The sequence below is a fragment of the Scaptodrosophila lebanonensis genome, unplaced genomic scaffold (genome assembly GCF_003285725.1).
Source record: "Scaptodrosophila lebanonensis strain 11010-0011.00,11010-0021.00 unplaced genomic scaffold, SlebRS2 tig00000080-arrow-pilon, whole genome shotgun sequence".
Taxonomy (NCBI): domain Eukaryota; kingdom Metazoa; phylum Arthropoda; class Insecta; order Diptera; family Drosophilidae; genus Scaptodrosophila; species Scaptodrosophila lebanonensis.
Window position 1 is genome coordinate 5,021,008 of NW_022060561.1, and position 16,915 is coordinate 5,037,922.

The 16,915-nt window shown below is 41.4% G+C and overlaps 1 protein-coding gene across 3 annotated transcripts in view; it reads right to left on the reverse strand.

Annotated features, from left to right (window-relative positions):
• Positions 1 to 54: 54 nt before the first annotated feature.
• The window catches only part of LOC115625729, a 48,154-nt gene continuing 31,293 nt past the window's right edge, over positions 55 to 16,915 (reverse strand). For 2 of the 3 annotated variants that reach the window (XM_030520879.1, XM_030520878.1), the window contains exons 2-5: positions 12,793 to 12,840; positions 4,472 to 5,162; positions 2,465 to 3,059; positions 55 to 2,391 (exon numbers count right to left, since the gene is read on the reverse strand). In XM_030520879.1, the coding sequence (XP_030376739.1) occupies positions 215 to 2,391; positions 2,465 to 3,059; positions 4,472 to 5,089 (3,390 nt within the window). In that variant the 5' untranslated portion in view covers positions 5,090 to 5,162; positions 12,793 to 12,840 and the 3' untranslated portion in view covers positions 55 to 214. Of the gene's footprint in view, positions 2,392 to 2,464; positions 3,060 to 3,122; positions 3,189 to 4,471; positions 5,163 to 12,792; positions 12,841 to 16,915 lie in introns of those variants that run through there. The other variant, XM_030520880.1, reaches the window with a different exon arrangement.

Below are 16,915 nucleotides of genomic sequence, written 5' to 3' on the forward strand. Positions count from 1 at the left end.
TCACACTCTGTTAACTCTATTTGTTTTCTTTGATTTCAGTTTATTCATGCGAAAATTCTCTAAAAATGTTAATACTATCCAATTTAAAAATAAACAATATCCTTTGCATACAGGCATACATCAAAACTTAAGTTGAGACATAGGGAAAGGCTTAAATTCGTTCTAAACATAACCAATTGTAGTTCGTTGTCATTGTTATATTGACACAAAAAGCTTAAACGAATGGACCAGAGAAATAAATTTTGCGTTTGCTTGGCAAGGGCTTGGTGCTCATGCCAGAACCCTCGATGAACTTCTCAAAGCAAACCAAATTCTTCTTTATTTTCTTGGCCTTTGCGACTGGAGGTGCCGTGGGCAGCTCTTGTGTCGGCTCTTGTGGCATCTCTTGAGCCTGCTCCCGCTGTCCATGATTGTCATCAGTAACTTCACTATTTTCGGGGTGCAAATTGAACTCCTCATCCAGATTGTATTCGTCGGCCGTAGTGTCTGCACACTCGTTATCCTCGCTTATCTCCTCCAGCATCCCTTCAGGTGCCTTGGGACTTTCCGCGCTCGCTGTCTTTCCATATTCTGCATCCAAATTATACCAATCGAACTCGGCCTGCAGAGGCAGCACCGGCGACGCGTCGGCCAGTTGGATTAGGCTTCTTGATTTGGTGGGGGTTGTCACAGATGGAGTCTTGTGCGCTATCGGTGTAGTCGGGGAATTTGGCAAGCTCATGCGTTTGTTGATCTCTGCCAGAATGTTTGGCACATGCTTGCGTTTGTACTGCTGGCTGGAAGAGGCTGAGTGTGTAGGCAACTGGAGACATAGGGAGGTGGGCGCCTCTAGGCTCGTTTTTGGCGCCATTACCAGATAGTCAGCAGCTTGTTTTGGTGCTATAATGGCCGCCACATTGGGTAACTTTGGTATGTCAGCGAAAATCTCTTCGATTTCCTCAGTCTTTTGCGAAGCGACGGCAAAGGTGTCATCGGAAGCCACTGTGGACACCTCTAGCTCCAGTTCCGATGGTGTTGGCGCCTTATGGATGTCAGCAACGATTTGCACGCTCGTTACGCCAACCTCAGAGATCGAGCAATAGTCCGGCTCCGTGGCCGTGGTAGTGGAGGCGGCACAATCCGCCTCATCGGCCACCTCGTCCAGCTGCTGCAGCGACTTCTTGAACTTCAGCAAGTTGGCAGGCTTCGGCGGCAGCGCAGGCGGTACTTTACATAGCTTGGGAGTTGTACCGACAGCTGTTGCAAGACTCTCTCCGTTCAAGTTTTTGTTATTGGAGTCCATGTCCACATATAGATTGGAGGCACGTTCCGAACCAATTGGCTCGTATTCGTTACTGTAGATGCTTTCGTAGTTGAGCGTCTCGTTTGCTACCGGAGGAGGCGCCACTGCTACCATAGGATGATAGTGTGAGATCATTTCGTGCTCCATGTCCCCTTCGCCGTCATCTTCGTCATCGTGGCGTGGCACGTGCACCATGCTGTTCTTGGTTGAGAAGTGGACGCGCTTGCGTCCATTGGAGACACATGGAGGTGTATTGGAGCTGTTGCTGCGTCCGCTCAGCGAGCTCCGTCGTGGCAAGCTGTTGGCGCCATCCCCACATTTGGGGACCAGCACAGACTTTGGTGCGAGCGGAGAATGCTGATGCAACGGCTTGGGGGACTCTCGAACCGTATCCTCCATGGACTGCTGCAGCAGTATTTGATTGACGCATTCGAGCACAGGATTAACAGCACCCTGTCCATAGCACTTGGTAGCAATTGTGGCCCGCGCGCTGAGCTGCTCCTCCTGGTCCGAAGCGCTGGCATACCAGTCGTCCGTGGATGTTTCGTAGATTTGCTTGGGCGACGCCTCCGAAAATTCAGCACAACGTCGCTGCACTATTTTGATAGCACCACGTGCGAGCAGCTGCTCCTCCTCATCCAGATCATCGAAATCTTCGTCATCCTGCGTGGGCGAAAATATCCCATCGTCTTCCTCGAGCTGCGCAATGGAGGGAGTCTGTTTGCCGTTGCTGCTGCGACTCGACGCGGAGCTCTTGTGGCTGGCGCGCGAACTGCTGCGATGCGGCTGCTGCTGGCAGATCTCCAGACTACTGTGTTCGGAGTAGTCACCCTCCTCGCCCATGGGAGCTGGTTTCATTCCATGCATGCGCTCCATAGCGCGCGCATAGTTGTGCAGCTGCTCGTAGCTGGTCTGCGAATCCTCGCGACTAATGTTGCTTGTGTTCTCCTCCGACTGCTGTTCTAGTGCCGGATCGTCGATGTTCATAGCACGCGATCGCATGTAGTCCCGGAAGGTTCCGGGTGTCCGCTTGCTTGTATAGCGCACACTTCGCCTGGCTCCGTAGAAGGACGAAGATAAAGTGTCATCGCTCGACGAACAGTGCTCCACTGTAAAAGAAAAGAGATAGATTGGTAAGTATATAGTATAAATATGTGGGTATATTATTTTTTTTTGTCTTACCCGTGCGGCTGCCGTCCTTGTGTCCTCCGCCCTCCTTGTGCCTCTGCGTGCTGTTTGCTCTCAACTCAATGTCATAGAATTGCTTGCGGCAATTGTTGCATTGCAAAGCCTCGAGCACCAGACACTCGACCGCATCCTCGGCCGCATCGTCGGCTACATCCTGATCGGCTACCATACCCTCGTCGCGATTGTCGCTCTCCAGACGCTTGCGGAGGGCGCGATTCTGACGCACCAGCCGGCATATCTCGGCATCCTTCTCCAGAAGGCGTTGATTCACCGTCTTCATGTCGCTCTTGAGCTTCGACTCGAAGCACAGCAGCGACTTCACCACACAGGCTAGCTCCTCGGTCCTACGCCGCTTCTCTTTGGCCAACTCGCGATGTAGCTGCTTGTTCTGCTGGTCATAGTTGGAGATCATTTGCAGCAACTTGCGGCGTTGCATGCGCTCTGGACAGGCATGGGCTGAAGCCATGTTGGGTTCATAGCCTGAGGAGGAGCCTGATGAGCTACGCTGAACCTCACTGCCGCTGGACTTTTGTGTGCTACTGCGTGTTGTTGTTATTGTGGAGAGCGAGGATTGCGAATTATCTGAGCTCTGTTGGGAAGGAAAGAGAAAGGGATTAGGATTTTAAGATTTAACCTCGCTACACCATAAGACCTCTGTAAGAGGCATGAAGCCGCAACGTCCCACCATTTTGTGAGAGTCGCAATCATCTCTAGGCCCGCAACAACTGACAACTGACAAACATTTTTCGGCATTATGCAAGTAGCTGCTATAGATTGATAAAAGCTATCTCTCAGCCTAATGCCTTACTGCTCGCTAGCCCAGATAACTACGTACGTACGTATGTTCTCGGATAGATAGAAATGGCAGAAACAATGACGAATCGGGAACGCTAATGACGCGCAAAGTTTCAAAAAAGAATAGCTAATTAGAGCAGAAGAAAGGAATTGTATTCTAAGTGAATTAGGTTTCTTAATAAATCGAATCTTCTCTCTCGTAGACTTACGACAACTAGTCAAATCTTAATCTAATAAAGTTATTTAATAAATTACAATTAATTGTTAAAATTACGGCCCTAACTCTTATTGCTGGATGGGGAGGTCTCTTCGCCGGAGTCGTGTATGGCTAGTCTGCCAAGTTGAATTCTGTCGAAAAGCTCTCCATATGTTCTGTCTAATAAAATCTCTATTATATTGGGGAAAGTTATATATTTCAATGATTTACCAAACTGTTTTGTGACCCTTGTCGACCCATTTTGAAGGCCAAAATATGTGATCAGTTTCGGGCTGCGCGATGGGGCCAACTCTAGTTTTTTGTTACTACCCAACAACACGTACGCGCAGATACTTCCAATTGAGCGCGTATCTGCGTTTGTGTTATGCGAAACATTCAAAAAAGTGTGGCAATTACATTGCGCTACTTTTTGGTCGATTGGGACTAAGGCGAATCACCCGCAGCTCAAGCTTATCAGGTCAATTACTGAGCTGAGAGCACAGCCAAGGTATGTACATATGTGCTAAGAGTATCTCTATCTAATGCAGCAGCGTGCCCCTCTGATAAGTCGCGTAGCCAGGTGTGCGTATCTTGCAGATAAAAATTTGTCAGCATTGTTAGCACTTTATAGCACGACTTGCACGCGCAACCCGCAGCGAATTAAAACATTATCCGCAAAGGTTACATAGAAGTGCATGACGACTTTGCATTAGTACTGTGAATCTAAATTTCTCAAACTCAAATCTTATCTATACTAATACTTATTATAAAGAGGAAATATTTGATTGATTGGCTCTGAATCTGCTGGATCACTGTTGGAAAGCTACACTATCTCCGGTTAACATGGGCTATATAATATTTGCAAAAGAGATAGGGATCCCTTCTCCAAAATCTACAAAATTCCTGAACAGTTGTTAGTTCCGAATCATCCTCGAAACATTATGTCGTCAGTCTATAACAAGACTAGAGGCTTTGCGAAACCTTTCTACAATTTGTCACTCCATACTTACATGCTCCGCGCCTTGCTTCTGAGAATGCGGTCCAAAGGATAGTTTCTTGTAGGCCGGCGTGTGACCCGCCGACTGGGTGTTGAACTCGGCCGTTAGACTCTGCTCCGGTAGTTTCTGATAGTTTTGCAGGGTGGCGGCACCCGGAGCGGGACTCGAAGTCGCTGCCAACAAATTTTTAAATCGTATGGTCATCTCATTGTGGCTGCTGGTGGATGTCGTTGTCGGCTTGACCTGGACTGCCTCATAGAATTCACCGTCACAATTGCTGCGATAGCTGCCCTGAAGGCAATTGAAGCCCCAGTCGGCTTGCAGATTGCTATACAGAGGACTGTTCGTGGCCTGCTGATGCAACTTATCCTCCGGTGTCCTACCCTGAGACTTAACAGTATCGTAGCCGATGAACTTTTCAATTAGGGTGCTCGGTGATTTGGCGGCGAGTGTGGCGAAGAATTTGCCACCCGTATCCGACAGACTGCTGGTGGAGCGCCGATGTTGTGCGGAAGGCTGTTTGTGGGCCTTGTGGGGCAAGCTGTTGCTCTTTTTCTGGTAATCTTCGGCTGTGTTCTCTGGTGTTTGCTGCAAGCCATAGATCTGTGAGCTGCTGAGCAGACTGAACATTCTGCTGGCTGTCGGTTTGCTGATCAGGCGCGTGGCAATGGCAACGTCATGTTTGTCCTTAGATTAGGAGGCGCTGAAAAAAATGAAAGAAAATGATTCAATTTAATAAAAGAAAGGAAGGTATCTATTTATTTGCTGATTTAAATGAAAGGTGAAGTTTGCCCTACATTCTTGAGTAAAATACAAAATTCAAAAAAGTCAAATAAACTCGTATAGACTAGGGACTAGGAGCGTCTGCATACCAAGTTTGGTTTATGTACGCTCAGCCGTTTACGAAATCCAGGCGTTCATCCAGACAGACGGACGGTCGGACATGTTTAGATCGATTTCTCTCGTCATGCTGATTCAGAATATATACACTTTATGGGGTCGGAGATGCGTCCTTCTGTCTTTTACATACTCCTCTACGGGTACAGGGTACACAAATAAATTACATTGGAATGTAATTTGTAGAAATTCTAAGAATTAAGGAAGTTATGGAAAATCACTAATAATAGCGGAAGAAAAAACTTGATCTGCCTGGGGTTTAGGGGAAACTTGGCACCAAGTTTGCTTATTCTAGCTCTTGTATTTTCTGAGGTCCTTGCGCTCACACAGACGGACAGGGCTACATCGAGTCGTCTTGTGCTGATCATTAATATATATACACATAAATCTGTTATTACACGTTTGAAAATTAAAAATTGCAAATACATATAAGTATTTCTTAAGAGATAAGGAACTAATCACCTATTTTTGCACATGATCAATGTATTTTTTTACACGGATGTTTCTGGAACCAATCTACCGTGTAAAAACAGAATTAGGTGTACTTTGTGGGGACTGCCACGCATCCTTCAGTGTGTTGAATAAGCTCGCACTTAACTAAACAACTTAAAAAAGTGAGTTTTTCGTGCCGTTCACCCTTTGGCCCCAGGGTATAATTACCAGCATGCAGAAGCTGAAGTAATAATGGGCGTGGAAGTGCAATTTCCGATTTCATCAAATGTTAGTTCAGGGTCTTTGAAATTATATATAAAATATGTGTATTTAAATATTTCAGCTGCGAGCTACATTTACTAACAGCGCTGTTCGCCGCTTGCATGGCTGCATTTTCTTATCAGACGCTTCAGGTTTGATGGCCAAAGGCGAGTTTTGTCGAGTCATCTAAACGCATTTTTCCAAATTAATTTCCAACAATAGCTCATTTATTTAATAATCTCTTACAAACAAGCCGAAAATTGTTACCACCATCGTGGCCGCGGTCTTCGTCGCTCTTTGTTTGCCCAACGCCCGGTTGGGAATATCTTGAGGTGGACTATTCAAACACTGTCTGCCCTTTATGCGTTGGTGTATTGGTAGTACGAGTATGTAAGTATGTATGTTTTATTTGATGGGCTTCATGTCGCCCTATTGTAGGTTGGTTAACCTTGAGCGGTTATTTGGGTAAGTTACATTGCCCGCCTATTACGTCTAAGGCAGAGTCACAAGGTTCTCGATTGTAAAGTTTTATGGCCAGCTTGTTTTTCGATTTTTCAGGTGTTAATAAGTAGTTTGATTTGTAACAATTTCATAGATTTACGGACCGACCGTAATAGCGGCGATAAGCTTACGGTCCCTGTTACACATTCTCTAAAGTGGCGAGCTATGGCTAAGGTATGGGTAAGCGTTCTGGTCGTCTGTTAACGACTCGATTCGGTTGTCCGTTACGCTTACAAAAAGGCAGTTTGTGCGTTTTCGGCATCTTTGGCAATAAATTTATGAGCTGTAAAGCGGTAATTAAAAAAATGACGAAGAAAATGCGCAACACTCGCAGCCATTAACTGCTATAGATGTTGAGCATGCGCAGCCAGCCGAGTGGATCGAAGCGAAGCTGGGCACATACGAGTATATATACAAGTATATGAGTGGCTTTCCCTTTTGCGGCTCTATTTGGGGAATCGAAGAAGACCGTGGCAACAATTTCAGTTGCTTCAGTTGCACAGCAAAATCACATTTCAACACAAATAAATCTTGCGAATTCTTTCACCACAAATGTAGCACGGAAAACTACAAATTCAAACGAAGTCATATCCCTAACTAGCCTCTAACCAAGCTCTGCTGCTTTGGATCAGCTCTGTACTCACACACGGACTCACACAGCCATGCAAACACACATACATGTATAGATACAATACCCTGTACCCAAAGGGTAAAAGGGCAAGGGCGTAACAGGGGGGGTCTAGAAAAGATTTTGCCATATAAAATCAACCACACGTTCATTATTATGACGCATTATTTCGCCTTAAAATGGATCTGAGTTGGATTTGTTGAAGTTTTTTCATTGATCATATGGATAAGTTATTTTTTAAATGCATCGTGCATTATTTAATCAAAATTTTAATTTTGTGGTCCCCCCCTTTGGTAAAAGCTGCCTACGCCCTTGTAAAAGGGTATACTAGTTTTGTGCGAATGTATAAAACACATAGAAGGAGGCGTGGCAAACCCCACAAGAAATATATAATTGACACATGTATGTATGCATGTGGTGAATATTTTATATTTAATTTAATTAATTAATTAATTTTTTTAAATAATTTTTGTAAATTTTCCATTTTTGTGAAGAGTACAGGGTATTTTATTGTCGGACTTGCCCGACTGTAGCGTTCTATCTTGTTTGCAACAAGCAATGTACCTTTATAAATTAATTGTATTCAGATTTAAACACATATGGGATATAATTGTTATCGTGTTGATTTTTGTTCAATTACAAAAAACCTCAGTCTATATTAATGCTAACATTGTATGCTTAAAACAGATTTCAATTATAAAGTCTTAGTTTCTGCCGTATTTTCTTTATTTTACCTTTCTTTGTAGAAACAATCTAATCTTTTTTAAGCAACCTTTTCCCATATTTGTTTATTTTTAGCTTGCAATTTTTCATCTGCGTCAGTCGTATTAGTATAAACAAACAAATTTGTCTTAACTGGCCAAAACGAATGACTGTATCAAAAAAGAGGCAGTTTGGGTCGCCGGCGACGACAAATCGCTTCATGCTTTAATCAAATTTAAGCCAAATAGCCTCAACATGGGGACTGAAGATATTCAAATCTCCTTAATGCCACAAATCTGGGGATTTGTAAAGTAAACAGTCTGCAAATATTCAACAAAGTCGGGGCGTAGCCTACAAAGAACGCCTCCGACACAGTTTAAGTGGCCGTTGGATGGGAGAACTAAGTCCAAACAGCGCTTAGAGATTAGCTTTGGTCGAACAGGTCTTTGTATAATCCTCAGGACTGATGACCACCTACGCATACCCTGTTGCCTGCGTCCTGCAGTGTGCACTATACCCGTAAAAAGTGAAAGGTAAAGGTCCTGGCTGTGCGACGTGTGTGCCAACTGCGAGCCGAAATGGCTTACGGACACTTATTGTCCTAGATTTTTAGACGGGGACGTGCCAAGATCTGACAGCTACGTACTACTCGTAGATAGTAGTTAGCCCGCCACGGGAGGGCCGACTACTTTTTTCACCTTGGGTGGCGTCTGCTACGCCAACTCTTACTTTTGTCCACACGCATTGAGATTTTCACAACACACACGCAGCATTTCGTTATCTGTGAAGGCCGTTCCGTTGTCTTTGTCTGCCGACAAATAAATCAAAAGCACGAAAATTTGTTTGACTCACAACCAAAGTTGAAGGCTGGCGGTCGCTTCAAACAAAGCGGTCGAGAGAGAAAAGAGCAGACCGAGCATTGCATAAAATGGTTCGTTACACACACACACACACATATATATATATATATATATATACACACACACACACACACACTGACAAAGGACATGCTGATAAGAACTGTAGACTAGACCTGCACTTGCCTACCTGTGTTGGCATTTTCTTTTGCGTTTTTTTCCCTCAATGTGATTATGTTACCTTCTTTGGAATTTCCGGTGATACGCAGTGTAAAATTTATATCATTACTAATTTTCGGGTGAAATCTGGAAGACCGAGGAGCGAGGGACAGGAGTGCTATCAATCCAAATCGAATCTAGCCGCCTAGTTGACACCGCGCCTGTCGTTAGGCTTCAAGGTTTGACACTTTGATGTGTTGCCATTAATTAGTGGCCATTCAGTTAAGTCCTAGCCATGGAAGCGGACACCCGCTGGTCGATTGTTGGCGCTGGAACCCATGGAAAATGCAAATGAGGGAGCTAATCAAGGCCTACAATCTCTGCTCAGCTATCTGACAACACTAATGATGCGTGCGTGTTGAATGGCCTGTTGAAAGATCTTTCAACTTTTCTCCCGGAGTTAAGAAAAAAAAAAACTAAAACGAAAATGTCTTTATGTATGTACAGGCGGGGAGAAGGTTCTTAAATGACGCAATGGAAAACGGTAACTGACATAAAAATGGAACACGTCATAGAGACACGGCAATTAAATTGTCAGGCTTAGACATCGATCGTTAGTAGACATAAAAATATACTATACCGGGTCTTGGGAGCCGTGCTGACAAACTGTTGACCCAATTTTGGGAACAGAGAAGTAAAAAGCCGAGTGACAAATGAAGTTGCCGCTGTTGTTGTCAGTTTCTTGAAAAGTTCCACGCAAAGGTCCAACTAATTGTTTGACAATTGTCAACTGAAACGACTCAAGAGGCGGGCGTTGCATAACGGTAATAAATGACCGACCGCTGATTTTTCAGCAAATTGAACACTCCATTCTCGAGTGGCGTGAATTGCATGCTGTGTGTAAAAGGTTGACAAATTGCGTTTACGGCCAACTCTCGGGGAGAAGGCATTCGGCATTCGAGGAAGTTCGACTCATAGAGTTCGATATCTTTTTACACTTGACACGTGCAGAGTACGTAGCGAATTGATACCATGCACCAACTATATAAATTCAGATATACATCCAAACATACATAGGTATATTGGCACGCCGATTGACTGACTGGCTTACTACCTGCCCGGCTGACCAGCTCAAAGGTAGTAATACATACATAGCTTGTGTTACCTGCCACTCGTACCTACTCTAAATATGTACACACTCGCACACACATACACACCAAACGTCGCGACGGACCCACACGACAAACACTATTCAAATTACTTTCATTCACGTCAAATTTATGAATGTTTTTCTCGTGGGTTTTACGCTTTGTTCTACGCGTGATTGATTAGAGCGCGTGCCGCGTGAGTGAGCGATAGTCAGGCTAGTTTTGAGGGGGTGACACATGCCTAAACCGAGCTGTGAAGGTGGAGTGGGCGGGTGCGGGTGAATGTGAATGGCTAACTTCCGGAATGCCAGCTGACCTTTGATTAACGGTGCTTAAGTAGCAGTGTACTTATACGAGCATTCACTGTTAGCTAACATTTTTACGTTGTTAGACTGTTAGACTGTTAGCGGGCTGTTCGAGCTTCGTTTGGAAAGCTGCGTGCACAACGCTTTAATTAGATTAGCAACCGGTATGACGCTGAGCGAATGAAAGAAGCTACAGCTAGAGGCCCCGGCATTGAAATACTCTGTACAATAATTATAAAAATTTAAAATAGTACGAAAAATAACATTAACATTTAATTTCAAAAAAAAAAAAAACAATAAAGAAAATTGTAGTTTAAAAAAAGGTGAGTATGACTGCAAAGTTTATTAAAAAATTCAAAGAAATATGGGAATTATGGAAATTCACTAATGGTGCAAAATCGGAGGAAGAAGAAAACTTGAAATGAAATTGAAATACACTTGTTCTGCCTACTCATATTAGGCATCTGTGTGCAAAAGTGTGTGAATTTAACTTTTACTGAAAAATTCCAATTCCAATGCGGTAGTTTGGACAATTACTAATAGCAAGAAATCGGAGGAAGAAGGCAAATTGAAATTAAACTGAAAAACACTTGTTCATATAGGGCATCATTGTATGCCTTTTACTTTTATGGTCTGTGTGATCTAAGTGTTCATACGGACAGACCGACAGACAGAGCTACATAGGCATTGTCTTGTCATGCTGATCAAGAATATATATGTATATGTACTATATGGGGTCTGTCGGGCCTCATTCTGCCTGTTATATCTTTAGCTGTGCACAAAGCTAATATGCACTTTTACCTTTCATATATAGAGTATTAAAATCCGTGTAATGTCCGTTGTTGCTATTTCTTCCCCAGCTCTACGGTAATTTAATTAAAAGGTCAATGTACGTACCACATTTCTTGCGACCGCACCGGCCAGAAAGCTTAGAAAAACTGGCCAAAAAAAGTGAGAAGAAGCTCAACAATATTTTTGTTAATCATTTTACAATTAGTTGCCAGTCGCATAAAAATGTTGTAGATCAAGTTTTTTCTCTGCGCACAGTGTCTGTCTGTTTTCTTTTAAGTTGTTTTTTTGTTTCTGCCATACTTTGTTTTTTTGCTTTGCATATTTTAATTTGCATGTTTGAAAATCATTAATTTTCTTGCTATTAAAATTAGCTATTGGCGAAATTTTTGATTGTTTTTTTTCAATTTTAATTTTTTTAGCTATGGCAGCTCACTAGTTGTGTGCGACACAAACAAAACACAGCAAAAAAGTTATTTGCATATGTACGTTTTAATTTTGTTCATTAATTTTAGCATACATTTCTGTACACAAAACGACTTGCAGTTAAGGTCCGTTTAATGGTAAGCTAGTGCTTCCAAATTGGAGAAATTGGTAAAGCTTAGTTCTTCATTTAACATAAGTTTGTTTAGAAGCACTTCGGTAAACCAATTATTTAAGTTGTTAAACATTGCAGCTTTTAGTTGACTGAGGATATAAAATTGATTAATATCTTTCGTTTCCAACTTCGACAATCAAAAAAATTCAATTTCCAAATCACAAATCTCAAAAGACGATTCGCATTTTTCATATTAACACATTTATGGCATTCCAGGAATAGGTACACACTTGCAAAAAATGTTAACCAATTCTTATTAGAACATGCACAGCTTTGTGTTTCTGTTTGAATATTACATACTATGTTTATGTTTAGCTGAATAAATTAGCAATATAAAGTTAATACCCGACTTGTAGTGTAGATCTAATACCAAGCTCTCTAAAAATTATATTAACAGTCTCTCTCACTTCTCTTACGTTTTGTTCTATCTTATAGTTCGCATTTTCTAAAGAAATACCAGAACTTTTGATATTTGTTATTACAGAAAAACAGCAAACTGAACCAAATCAATTTGAAAATCGATGTGTCTGTGTTTTCCTAGGTTTATAGATCACATTATAGGTTTTCTACGTACATAAAGTATGTAAGTAGCCTGTAGATCTGAAGACCTTATTGTGTTTTATATCGATGCGTTGGCAGTTAGTCTCTTAGTCATGCACACGGCTTTTAGTCAATGGTGTCATTTACCCGAGCTCATCAGAAAGCCGCAGTGCGGATTTTTATTCGTCGCTTCCATGTGCGACTTTAATGAATATGCATTGTGAAATATGTTTTCATAATTACACAAACTGTTGAAATTAATAATAGCGAACGAAGGCAGACAGACAGGCAGGCAGCTAGACAGCCAGAGGGGCAGTCAGTCAGTCAGCCAGCCAACTGTTTTTTCTTTGCTTTTCTGGCTTCCCTCTGTAATTACAACCGAGAACTTGTTTAAATGCGTCGAGACACCCAGATACCCAAGCTAGCGCCAGTGAAGTGTGAGCAGCATTTCATCTGACCACCAGCCGGCAGAATCCACATCCACATCTCCTCCCATACAATGCCCACTCCACTTACCTTTCTACTCGAGCTTCCTTGACGGTGTGTGCACAAATTGCCGTTCGGCTGTAATTAAAAATGAAAAATCATGAACATTAGTGACAGCCAAGCAAAAGATTGCCATAAGTCGTGCATCCTTTAATGTGCCCCGTCTAACTGCACCATTAACTGTAAATGCAGTTAATTAAGCACACATACACACATACTCACAATAAGCTGTTAATTATCATGGCTCATCATCGTGTGTACAAAAGTGGTAAAAAAGAAAAAAAACAAAAAAAAAAGAAGCGGCACTCTGGAATGGTCTGCAACTTGCTAACCAGCTCTGTCTACGAATAGCCCACAGGAAACCTTGTGAAAGTGCCCAGGGCGCGACTTAGACTCCCGCCTCACACCCATTCTCCATCCTCCCCACCATGCATGCACACATACATTTATACTTTGACGTAAGCGGAAGCAAAGCGCAGACAATGTCGACCCTAATTTCCTATTTAAATATTGTTAAAGAAATGCAAAGAGAAATACAAGTTGGTAATACAATACGAATACTTTGTATATATATAGTAGTAACATATGGGTATACAAATAGGTAAGGCGTGTTAGGGTTAGGCAGCTTGCCCGTCGGCTGCCAAGTGTTTGAACAAACACGAGAACTTCCACCTGTACTTTGTTTGCTTTCAGCAGACATTGGAATAACATGGGAAAGAATGTTAAGTAGAGCTCACTGAAATCCTTACTTATAGCACTCTTATTTAACTACGAAAATGGAAGTCTACACCAATTATCTATAATTTATTTATTGTTTGTATGCCATCTAAATATACCATTTAACCAACTCTAGCAGACAAAAATAATTTATATCTGTAAATCTGTTAAATCTGTTTTGTTAACAGAAAAGAAAGGGCTTTTTGCAATTTTATTCTTAATAAGGATTTCTCTTTGAATTTACGTACACAAAAAATTCCACTTGAAATTACACAACATTCTTGTAAATGGGGAAATGCAGCGAAATTAAATAAAAACAACAGAAAACACTGTCATAAGCATTTTTTACTATAAAATCGGTGACATGCACATATGTATGTATGTACTATGTATAAGTAAATGGAATGCTCGTAATTAACGAAAAGTAAATAAAAACAAACCATATAAATTAAGCCAAAAAATATGAATGCGGCTCACTCACACACTCGCCAGCTACTTGTATGTACATACATTTAAGTGAATGTTGACAAAGAAAAATGCATATGCAGAGCATTGAACATGTTCCCATCCACTGTAAATGAATTCCAGCAATGTCTGTTATTTATATTTCTCTTACTTTTTTATCATTTTTTATCAAGTGCAAAAAGGTAGACAGTCGTGCAACCAACCAACTGCACCCACTGCAAAAACGCGACTTTTTGCTTTGTCTTTTAAATGCTGGCGAACAAGTTTCATAACTTCGAGATGAAGTTTTAAATAAAGAAAAAAATTGAACAACCAGCAGACACTTAACAGCAAAACATACAAAACTTTAACACTTACGCTTAACGGCTGTACACATGCTACTATATACATATAACAGTAAAGCGCGAATGTTAAAAAAAGAATAACAGTTAACTGCAACGCTCAACGCTGAAAGTTCAGGGCTATTGTTGTTTTTGTTGTTGTTGTTACCGCTGCAGACTGCGAAGGTACTCGCTTTAAAGAAATAATGCCATTGAAATGTGAAAAGCCCATGAAATTGGCACTGTCGGACAATGGGTCTGACTCTAAAAATAGTTTAGCTTCAGCCACATACGCCACACATACTCATAAGTATGTACATCTTTATATTCTTAGGTCGGCATGAGGCTACAATTGATGATTCTCTTTGTTCCAAAATACGGGCTATACGTATAAGTGTGTTACTACTTATGCAATGGTAACGAGAATGAAGGGCCGTTCAATTTTAAGACACACACACAAGCATCTGTATAGATTTGAGGAGGAAAGGTTATTGAACGCATAGAGGCTGGAAGAGATTCGCTGTTGTCCATGAAAGAATAATTTTAGAGAAGTTAAGGCATCCACAACACACGGCCTTCGACGATTTTCTGCCATGTCATCCGTACAGCCGTCATTCAACTCGAATTTACTGATTAAATATGGTTTGTTCCTGACAACTAAACAACTTAATTGGCCATCTCTTTGAAGTTCCAAGCAATTTTTATTACCCTAAAATACTTGTTAAAGCTTGTAACTTTAACTTTTATTAGCCGTAAGTCGATATAATTTCAATTGGAGGTATTTTAATTTTAGTTTTATAAAAAAAAAAACTTTCACACGAAAGTTAGTAATTTGCTAGCGACAAAGTGGAAGTGGCTCGAAGTTGTCCATCAAGAGAATTTTATGTGGGGATTTATAGAGCGTGAACCGTAATTAAAAGCTTTGCACTATCGCCGGTAAGCTTTGAAGTTTTTCAGGCCGACATTTGGCCCGCATGTCAGGCCCGTCGCAGTCGCAGTCGCAAAGCGTTCATTTACATTTCCGCAAAATTGTTTTCCATTTAATGGATTTCTTATCTAAGCTATTTGCCATCATTGTACAACTACATTGCTACTTATAAGTATTTGTATGTACGAGTATAAACATGCCTGCGACAGCATTTTGTGCGAAACGAGAAACAAGTCGCAGAAATTAAAGTTGTACCGAGGCAGCGTAACACAAAAAAGCAAATTAAATATGTAAGTAGCAGTCGAAACATTTTCAAAAGTTTAATTGAAAAACTGATAAATGCGCACCCGCTGTGTGCGGCCCGAGCCTTACGCAAGCGATTCCCTAGACAAAAGGGTTGAGCTTGAAGCTCATTAAATCAAAGCCACGCAGTGCGATCGAGCTCTCATGGCGAGGCTCATAACTGATTAATAGCAAGAGTTTAAATGAAATGAAAGCGAAAAAGTTTTAAATCATCGCATTAAAACACATGCACAAGCGACGCGTCGGTTGTGTGGACGTGTTGTGGCGTGGCCCAAAGAAAGGCCCAAACACACGATCACAAAACAATTCTTTACACTTGAGAAGCGCACAGATAGCGATGCACGATGAGCAACAAGCGACGACCGACGACCGACATCGGTGATGATGTAAACGAAATTCAAATTTATGGTAATAAAAAAAAAAGAAATAACAATCACACACAGAGAGCACACACGTCTAAACCCCTATGGGGGCAGGGGCCGGGCCGGGCCGGGCCGGACAGGCAAACTTAAATCTCAGTGAAAAAGACTAAATATAAATGTTGTCGGTACAAAAATATCAAAAGTGAAAGTTTTCACTTTTTTCAGAAACATTTCTGCGGGCTGTTCGAACTCAAGGCGACCGTTCGGCAAGCGATTGGCCACCTACATGAATAACTTAACCCTGGGGTCAGAATGCAAAGCAATCTAAGGCGTGTGATGGGGTCCATCGTTTTCATTAAATGACTTCACAATTTTTATTTGGTCGAACATCGAAGGTATTCTTAAATTGACTTAGTTATTTACATACATACCAAATTGTAACTGTGTATACATGTATGTATATATATAATAAACATTTTATCCCCTCCATTCTTCTAGATATAGCTCACTTTTAAAGTGATCCGAATAATTGGTTGAGTAAATAACAAAGCTAGTAGAACTGCAATGGTTCAAACAATATGAAATGGCAAAGCACATTGAAAAAGCAATTGGTGTCCGGAAGAATGTTGTGTTTTCCAATCAAGCTTCTATTTGGAGATTTGGCACCAGCGAAGTGTTCGTATTTTAGAAAACTTGAATGCCCTACAATTTGGTGAAAATTTATAAGACAGACAGATGCCAAATGGGATCGTCACTTAAGATTGGCCTCCACAGTCGCCGGATGCCAATAAAATTGGAAAAGTTATCAACTTTACAAAAACTTTGCAGTAAAATTCGACGAATACAAATTACAAAAAAAAATTACAAAATTAACGTTATTAAAAATTATAATATTAAACACAATCTTAGTTGAGTAGGCAAAATAGATTAAGTATAAAACTAATCAAGCAATCCTAATAACAATACAAATGTTTAATGTTAAAACTAAAATTAATAATTTGAAAATAACTTAAGCTTGATATAATTAAAACTAGCGTAATAATTTCAAAGTAACTTGA